The sequence below is a fragment of the Mucor mucedo genome (assembly GCF_025094135.1).
Source record: "Mucor mucedo strain NRRL 3635 chromosome Unknown EV154scaffold_385, whole genome shotgun sequence".
In the NCBI taxonomy this organism is placed as follows: domain Eukaryota; kingdom Fungi; phylum Mucoromycota; class Mucoromycetes; order Mucorales; family Mucoraceae; genus Mucor; species Mucor mucedo.
The window spans coordinates 1-9,015 of record NW_026252669.1 but is presented as its reverse complement, the minus strand read 5'-3'; the positions used below and the strand labels follow the sequence as shown (position 1 = coordinate 9,015).

The following is a 9,015-nucleotide window of genomic DNA, read 5'->3' as shown; positions in this document are numbered from 1 at the left end:
ATTGAAGATCGTAAGATAGCTGTCCTTGATTTATTATTGTTCCTTAAATTCTCTGATCTCTCATTGGTCGGAGCCTAGAGTTGTGTTGTAATGAAGAAATTTCCATAAAGCCGGGTTACTTGTTCCCGATCTTTTATCCGTGAAACATCTTTCCTTTTGTAGACAGTAGCATTTATTATGTGGTTTTAGCACATCCTGGAAGATGACGACAGGTACGATATATTATTAGCTACGGTCTTTGACCTTAAATATTAATTTCGATTTTGTTTCCGTCATTTAAATTTTAAAACGCCATGACATGACGACATGTCGTCAAAAAAAAAAAAAAAAAAAAAACAAACAAAAACAAAAAATGACATAATTTAGATAAGCAGACAATTCAACTCCAAGTAACTAAAGGTGGGATATAAATATATTACATGTACTAGCATATCTTCTTTTAACTTTTTTATACCTTTTTATTCCTTAAAAAAATTTATTTTAAAACAAACATTTCCAAATGTCTGATATGAATATTGCACTCACCAATTCTGTTCGTAAAATCGAACTTGACGTTACGGAGATCAAACAAATGCTAGCTGCGCTGTCTGATCAGTTCAAAAATCAATTTGCACCAAACATCACTGATGAAGATGTAAATATGATACAAAAAAGTATCGTCGAACAAAGTGGTAAAGCATATCCTTCCCAGATTCTGATAATCGTGACTGAATCAGTTTTTTTTGTATAGTTATTTTTTTAGCTCTTGATCGAATCACCGAGTCGGTAAAAAGATCCCAAGTGATTGAATATCCTGATCAGCTTGGTAAACGAACGATTGACACAAATTCTGAAGAGTTTGAAGTAAAGAAGGTCTCGGATAGACTTAATGTACTGCTGCAACTTTTACACACAAAAGACTGGCAGTTATTTTGCAAGGATATTCCCGATGAGCAACAAAAGCCACCTCTAGTCCCAATTTCACAACGTGATTTGGAAATCAAACGAGTTCAGTTGAAGTCACTGGCACGTTCGTTGAAGCATGATTTGATTGACCTGGACCACCCTGACGTGTTAAAAAACTGGAAGGATATCCCGGCAAACGATAGGGATTTTTACATGTTGCGCCTGGAAAAGCTTGCGAATGACAAGGGATTCCAAATAGAGTGCATATGGACTTCAATATGCCAAAAAAAAAAATTTAAGCAGAGAGAAACGTTAAAACTGGACCACCACACTTTCCTCATAATTAAAGTCCAATATTTTTCGACATATATTATTTTAATCATGATTAAAATGAGAATATGAAGTTTTTATTCTAAAAAAAAAAGTGTGTCCGGGATTTTTACAACTGGATTTTAGGTGTGGGGGGAAAAAATTGTCACAAGCAGGTTCAAAATTTTAAATTTTTCTTTTCCGACCAATAGTATTGTCCCGCGTATAGTATTTGCCGCCTTCGGACCATGAAATGCTTACTGCCTGTACTCTCAATTTGAGTACCCGCATGCGTAGTATCGCAGCCTATTAAATCAAAGTCTGAGGACATTTACTGTCAACCCTGTAAGACACAAAAAGGATAAAACAAACTTTATGTACTAAGTAGAAACGCTTCATATTTAAAAGATATAATTTAGAGTATTTTGAAAATAGATCCAACTAGTTGTTTATTTTAATTTATGTATTTGAAGGGTCGTATTCGTTAGATAAAGTACACAGTGCCACAACCCGTTATATCAGAGTCTGAGATCAAATATGATCAATACTGTAAGGCACAAAAAGGATAAAACAAACTTTATGTACTAAGTAAAAACACTTCATATTCAAAAGATATAATTTAGAGTATTTGGAAAATAGATCCAACTAGCTGTTTAATTTAATTTATGTATTTGAAAGGTCATATTCATTAGATAAAGTACACAGTGCCACAACCCGTTATATCAGAGTCTGAGATCAAATATGATCAATACTGTAAGGCACCAAAAGGATAAAACAAACTTTATGTACTAAGTAGAAACACTTCATATTCAAAAGATATAATTTAGAGTATTTGGAAAATAGATCCAACTAGCTGTTTATTTTAATTTATGTATTTGAAGGGTCGTATTGGTTAGATAAAGTACACAGTGCCACAACCCGTTATATCAGAGTCTGAGATCAAATATGATCAATACTGTAAGGCACCAAAAGGATAAAACAAACTTTATGTACTAAGTAGAAACACTTCATATTCAAAAGATATAATTTAGAGTATTTGGAAAATAGATCCAACTAGCTGTTTATTTTAATTTATGTATTTGAAGGGTCGTATTGGTTAGATAAAGTACACAGTGCCACAACCCGTTATATCAGAGTCTGAGATCAAATATGATCAATACTGTAAGGCACCAAAAGGATAAAACAAACTTTATGTACTAAGTAAAAACACTTCATATTCAAAAGATATAATTTAGAGTATTTGGAAAATAGATCCAACTAGCTGTTTAATTTAATTTATGTATTTGAAAGGTCATATTCATTAGATAAAGTACTCAGTGCCATAACCTGCTAATTTTAAACTGAGATCAAATATGGTGAAGTGTAAAACACAAAAAAGATGTTTGAAATCGGATATACATTAAGTAAGAACGTCTACTACATGGAAACTTTGTTTACTTCAGTAATATTAGATGTAACGTTCTTTAAAACTAAAAACGCGTCAAAAGGGTTACTGTTTTTGAGCGTATTACTTCACGGGAGCTTTAAAAATGACAAATAGAATTGTGAATTTAAAACTAAGTTTGGGTTTATTTTTGTACCTTGTAATTATTCTTTTAAAATTACTTTTATAAATTTACATATCTATATCAATATTCATTATGGCTAAATCAAGAAAAAGAATCAACATTGGAAGAAAGGCTAAATTCATTCAAATGGAAAAAATTGCTGCTGCTGAGTACATTGCTAATGAAGTAATTGCCAAAGAGGCCGAAATCGCTGACATGCCTCGACCAGAAGAAGTCAACGCAGAAGCTTTCCCCATTTCCTGGAGCAACGCAACCGAAAAAACCGGGGAACAGAAGTTTAAGCGTAAACTTCTCCCTACAAGAGAGACGCTCAGTAGAAAGAGATCTACTGCAGCCAAGGCAGCTGTAGGCTGTCATTCGATTAATGATTTTTTCCCCGTGGTTCAACAGGTTCCTACACCACCTCAAGTAGAGAAGAAGGAGAAACCCAGAAGACCCGACGAAGCAAGTTTGGTAAAGATTCGCGAGTCTTTGCCCCTTTTGGAATCGAAAATCCGTATCTCTGGTAATACCACCAGCGACCAACACCACAACGGTGTTAAACAATTTCTGAAGTACGTGGTTGTAAAGCATGTTATGTTGCAGCTATTAGACGGTAAAACTTTTGTCGAAGCAACGAAGCTTGCGGTAAACATGCACTGGATCCAAGCTTCGAAATCCTATCGTCATCGTGCTGCCAGAAAGTGGTTTGAAGCCTGGCTAAACACTGGTGACATTCCATGTCATCAGCAAGGAAAACATGCGAAGAGAAAAGCAATTCTCAGTGATCCTGATATGAAGGAAAGATGTAGCACCTGGCTCAGGAGTCAAGACCCTGTCCGTAGAAGTATCCCTGCTCTTCGTCAGCATATACGACAAGAAGTGCTCCCTGAGTTACTTGAGTTGGAAAATGATGTCGAGGCCGGTGCCGATGTCATTTCCTCTCAGCCAGAGCATCCATTGTCGAACGTTGCTCTGGCAACCTACCTGAAGGCTTGTGGTTTTGACTATAAAACAGGTAAATACAATATGTAAAAACTTAGAATATATACTAATGCTTTAGCTTGATTATATTTTTGGGCATATGTGTGTAGGAAAGGATCGAACATACTTTGATGGCCATGAGCGGGATGATGTTGTCAGATATCGAATTAAGTGGGCCCAACAAATGATGGAATGGCATAAGCGTATGGAAACCTATCCCTTGGATAATGAGAATGCTGATCCAGTTCAACCTAGCCTAAAGTATAATGAGAAAAAGATGGTTTTAGTTACTCACGACGAATCAATCTTTTATTCAAATGATTGTAAAGTCACTAGTTGGTGTGAGAAGAACGAAGCCATGATTCCTCCTAAAGGTCAAGGAATATCTGTATTATGATCAGTTCATTCATGTGTCCCTGCCACGGAACAATGAGAGGTACCGTCAATCGTGCCAATTTGATATCAAGAGTCATCTTCTTCCCTGGCAACAGTAACGGCGATGGTTATTGGACAAACAGAGATCTGACGTGTCAATTATATGATGTAATTCATCTTTTCAATAAATTACATCCTAATTGTGTTGGTATCTTTGCCTTTGACCAGAGCTCGAACCATAAAGCCTTTGCGGACGATGCTCGTGTTGCCTCGAAGATGATTTCCGGGACTAGCGAAGTAAAGTCTTCTACCCTGTATAGGTTTCGGGATACCACTTATGTAGATAGAAACGGCATCATCAAGCCTCAAAGTATGTATACCATGGAATCTATGAACGTGGATGCCGCCATGAAGGAGATAAACAGACGGCGTGCCAAAGGACAGGCGTTTGATACCAATGCACTTGTCGAAAAGTACCAACACGCACAAGTAAATTTAATAATATAACATTAATATATAAAGAACTGACATCTTTATTATCATTATCTCTGTAGAAACGTAACAAGTTCAAGGGAACTCTCCGTCTGTTGAGAGAACGTGGCCTGCTCGGCAGAAATGAGCCTCTGAGAAGGGTTTGTGTGAGAGGTACTCCACACGACCCGCAGGCTAAACCTGGCTGTTGTACCGAATACTTGTTGTCACAACAACCTGATTTCAAGGCCCAGAAGAATATGCTCGAGACCCAAACATCCAAGACTGGTCACCTTTTTACCCTATACCCTAAGTACCATTGTGAGTGCAATTGGATTGAAAGACATTGGGGTGCAGCTAAACGATTTGCACGAATAGAATGTGATTACTCGTTTGACACTCTGAAGTCAAGAATCGAAGAGTTTCTTGACCATGATGAGGCTGTTTTCGGTCCTAAAATCAATAGACGATATTATAATCGTGCCTATAGATATATTGACGCTTACAGCAAGGGTAACGATGTCTTGGAAGCTGAAGATATTATCAGTAAGTTTTCCAAAGAATATCGATCCCACAGACGTGCTGTTTAGTTGCTCCTTGATGACTTTCAATCTAAAAAAAAAAAAAAAAAAAAAAACAATTTAGACTCCCCCCAAATAAAATATATTTCCCTGAAAAATTTTCTTAAAAAAAAAAAAAAAAATTCTCCCCACATTAAAAAAATCTGGCTATAAATAAATTTCCTTTTATATTACTTGTACTAGTCGAAGATGAATGCTCAAAAATTTCACAGATTACGTATTGGTATATTACAATGAAGATGCACTCTATACCAGTGTAAGAGAATGTGGTGTGCCAAAAGCTTGTTAAGGGAGAGCTTTAAAAGTGACAACCAAACACACAGAAGAAGGGTAACAGTAAAAAATTCTTTAGTGGTTTATTTCATCAATATTGTTAACAAGGTAAAAGAAAATGTAGAATCAACAAGATCCCGATAGTTCAGACTCTATCAATGACGCTTTCGAAGATATGGGTCGCGATGAGTCCCCCATCATAGCAGACGTGCTGTAAGTTTTTTTTATTGTTTTTCATGCATGATATATGTATACTCATATGCGATAATTATTTTTTACACAGTTCTCCTCCACCAGAAGTAGCGAATGAACTTTCACGTAAAAGAACCAGAAGAAGATAATAGTCGTGTCTGGTCGACATGATTGGTCCAATCTGGTTTTTAGCTTCTTTATTAGTGTGTATTTTAGCGTTCTTTTAGCTTACAATTTTTTCTCTCTTTCTTTTACTTTTATTTATCTTTTAAAATAAATAGCCTTCAAATAACGATGGTAAGGGTATATAGCCCCTTCAAAATAACGGAAGGTGTGAACAAATATGTTGGAATTGGGTATGTTTGCAATGACTGAAGCAATGACATGTAATCTGTATAAAAAACTAAAGGGGTTTTTTTTTAGATAAAAATTTAGCCTATTTTCGTTATTTGGATCAAACTAAAGCACGTCTGTATAATATAACCATTTTCCATGGATAATGGTTCTCATCAATAGCCGGTTCTATCTTTACAGGTAAATAGCCTTTAAAAAGTTATGTTTTATTCTTATTGATATCATACTGCTTACATATAGACTATTTATTCTGTGTACCTTTCACTCAAACGAGGACATTTTAGGAACACCACCGGTCAAATAATCATCGACATTAGAACTTAAGGCTGGTAATAAAATACAGAATTAATTACAATATTACTATTTTTTAACAATACCTTTATAGAGTGTTAAGAGAGTCAAAGGTAAGCTAAAGTAACATCCAAGCATTTTAATGGTATCTCTTATTGCCATGTATACAACCACAAACCTAAATAAAAAGGTTAAAGTTATATCAAACCCTCTATACACCACTATATAAATAAACAATCCAATAAAACGTGCTTTACTGCCAATAATAACGATGAATAAGAAAATGTGAGCCTACCAAATATAAAAGAATGGGTCTAAAAGAAAGGTTAAGGGTTTGTCCGTTTAAAAAAAATGGCAGCTGTGAACGTTTTGTTATTATAGAATATCATAACTGCCACTTTTACAAGCCAGGAAAATGGAAGCTGTGAATGATTTGTCTTCAACAAACTAAAAGAGGTGCCATTTTTTAAAACCAAAAAACAGCAGCAGTGAACCTCTTGGCTTCATTCAACTGTTAAAGGTGCCATTTTTGCCAGCCAAAAATATGGCAGTTGTGCCTCTTTTGTTATTATAGAATATCATATCTGCCACTTTTGCACGCCAAAAAAATGGCAGTTTTGTGAAGTAAATGGCAGATAGTTGCCATTATTTCCGCCATAGTGGCTGCAACACTCAGTAGATCAAAAACTATGGGTATTCAAACCCTTTTAAACGTTTTTGAAAGAAACAAAAAATACCCTCGTTGGAAAATTTGTTGGCTCACTGCAGATGAAATGACAACGCTCAACGAGATGGTGCTTACGAACACCACAAATGAATTTGAGAAACAGGTGTTAGAAGGAGTGTTTGGCTTTGTTAACGGTCTTAACCTTAGAATACAACATCCTGAAGACCCATTCGAGCAAACTGCGTACTATAACGGATGGAAAGGTGATTGCTATGCCTCACAAGTTTTAGTATATACCTCGGATGGCTGTATCGCCTATGTGAGGTAGGATTGACATACTTGTTTGATTCTCTAAATAAACAAAACTAAATTGACTCTTTTTCTTATAGATGTAACTGTCCTGGTTCTTGGCATGATGCCGAAATAGCAATTCCACTTTACGAAAGGTTTCTTGCTTACAAATGTCCAAGCCCTTTCAAGCTTCTTGCGGATTCTGCTTTCCCTTGTAAGCGAGAGTTTGAAAACAAAGTGCTAAGTGTACCAAGAGAAAACGCAATTGGCATTGAAAGAGCCAACGTGCAGACACAAAAGAAACATGCTATCATTACCAAGCATAGACAGGCAGTGGAATGGGGTATGAGAGACATACAAGGGTCTTTTGGAAGACTTCATACCAAGCTTCCTTCGGATAGAATTAAGCATTATGAAATCCTGACCCTTGTATGGAGACTACACAACTTCCGTGTAAGAACGGTTGGCGTCAACCAAATTAATACTGTTTACTATGCTAATTGGAAGGCGAGAGAGCAAGAAATTTTGAATTATGAAAATTAATAAAATTTATTGAAAGTTAATTCTATTTTATGGTTTTGGAACAAAAAAAAATTAACTCGGAAAATCAAATTCCCGGAGTTAATTCTATTCTATTTAATTCTATTTTGCATTGGATGACTTCCAAAATGCAAAATAGAATTAAATAGAATAGACTTAATTTTTTGGGTTGTGTAACGTGGAATTAACCTTAAATTCAAGTGTCGAATAAATTCTACTAGAATTGCTTGAGACACTCAAATCCAAAATAAGAAATATGATTGTGCTTTATATCTTCTTTATTTAAAGTCAGCGAAAATTACAAATAAAATTAAACTAATACTATCATATAATAATTGATCTTCTTTTTCGCTCGGTCAGCACCGCAATTATGAGTTCCGAAGAATTAGCTGCTATGCAGCAAAGAATTATGCAATTAGAACAATTGATATCACAAGCACAACAGGCCCAATCTTCAACAGGGCCACAGCCACCACCAACGCAACAAATGGCTGAAGATAGAATGGAGGAACAGCAGGGTGTTCTACATTCTCTTGAAATAAGACCCTCATACACGTGGAATCCATCACCGTTATTAACTGAAAAGTTATCGTTGGATAGCTCATTATTTCCCGATACAACTATGCGGGATGAGGAAAGACGTTTATTAATCGATAAATATCCAGGCATCGAGACCGTTCAATATCAGCCACCAGAATCTATACCTAGTGCCGCGCGTAGAATGAACAAATATCAGGCCAAACAAGATATGTCGTTAAAGCGTTTGCAGTACTTAATTTCTCGAGTTTTTCGTCCGCTGGATGTATTGGGTTTAGAGCTTAGTCTCGAGACTCAAAATCAAAACGTACAGCGATACCTAGAAATGCTTAGTGATTGCAGATCCTTATTACTAAATGTATCAGCAAATGTAAACGATCTACGTAACAAAATTGCTTTTCAAGCTATAAATCCCTCATTCACAACAACTAATGCAAGCAGTACAAATTATACTATGTCTCCAACTCAGTTCCAAGAAGCTATAACTCAACAGACTACATCATCTCAAGCAATGAAATCAGCAAGTAATCTGCGTAATAAAAAGCGACAATTTAGCAATACCAACAACAGCAACACCATGTGGAGCAATAACAACAACAATCAACAATATCAACAACAACCACAGCAGTTTTTTCGGCCGGCTCCGTCCTCACAACAGGGCGGTTTTCTCAACAACAACAACAACAACAACAACCACAGCAACAACAACGCCATGTGG

General features: G+C 36.0%; 3 protein-coding genes across 3 annotated transcripts; 2 read left to right on the top strand and 1 right to left on the bottom strand.

Annotated features, from left to right (window-relative positions):
* Positions 1-499: 499 nt before the first annotated feature.
* On the top strand, positions 500-1,088 carry EV154DRAFT_572840 (uncharacterized protein; the record flags this gene model as incomplete). The annotated part of the gene is made up of 3 exons (XM_051606361.1): positions 500-671; positions 743-1,009; positions 1,069-1,088. The coding sequence occupies 3 exons, from the start codon at positions 500-502 to the stop codon at positions 1,086-1,088; spliced, it is 459 nt and encodes a 152-aa protein (XP_051449852.1).
* Positions 1,089-6,331: 5,243 nt separating this feature from the next.
* Positions 6,332-6,553, bottom strand: EV154DRAFT_534946 (uncharacterized protein; the record flags this gene model as incomplete). Its single annotated transcript, XM_051604051.1, has 1 exon — positions 6,332-6,553. A coding segment is annotated over one exon (222 nt), but the record flags the coding sequence as incomplete, so codon positions are not given.
* A 1,577-nt stretch (positions 6,554-8,130) lies between these two features.
* Positions 8,131-9,003, top strand: EV154DRAFT_433265 (uncharacterized protein; the record flags this gene model as incomplete). Its single annotated transcript, XM_051596726.1, has 1 exon — positions 8,131-9,003. A coding segment is annotated over one exon (873 nt), but the record flags the coding sequence as incomplete, so codon positions are not given.
* Between the last annotated feature and the right edge of the window lie 12 nt (positions 9,004-9,015).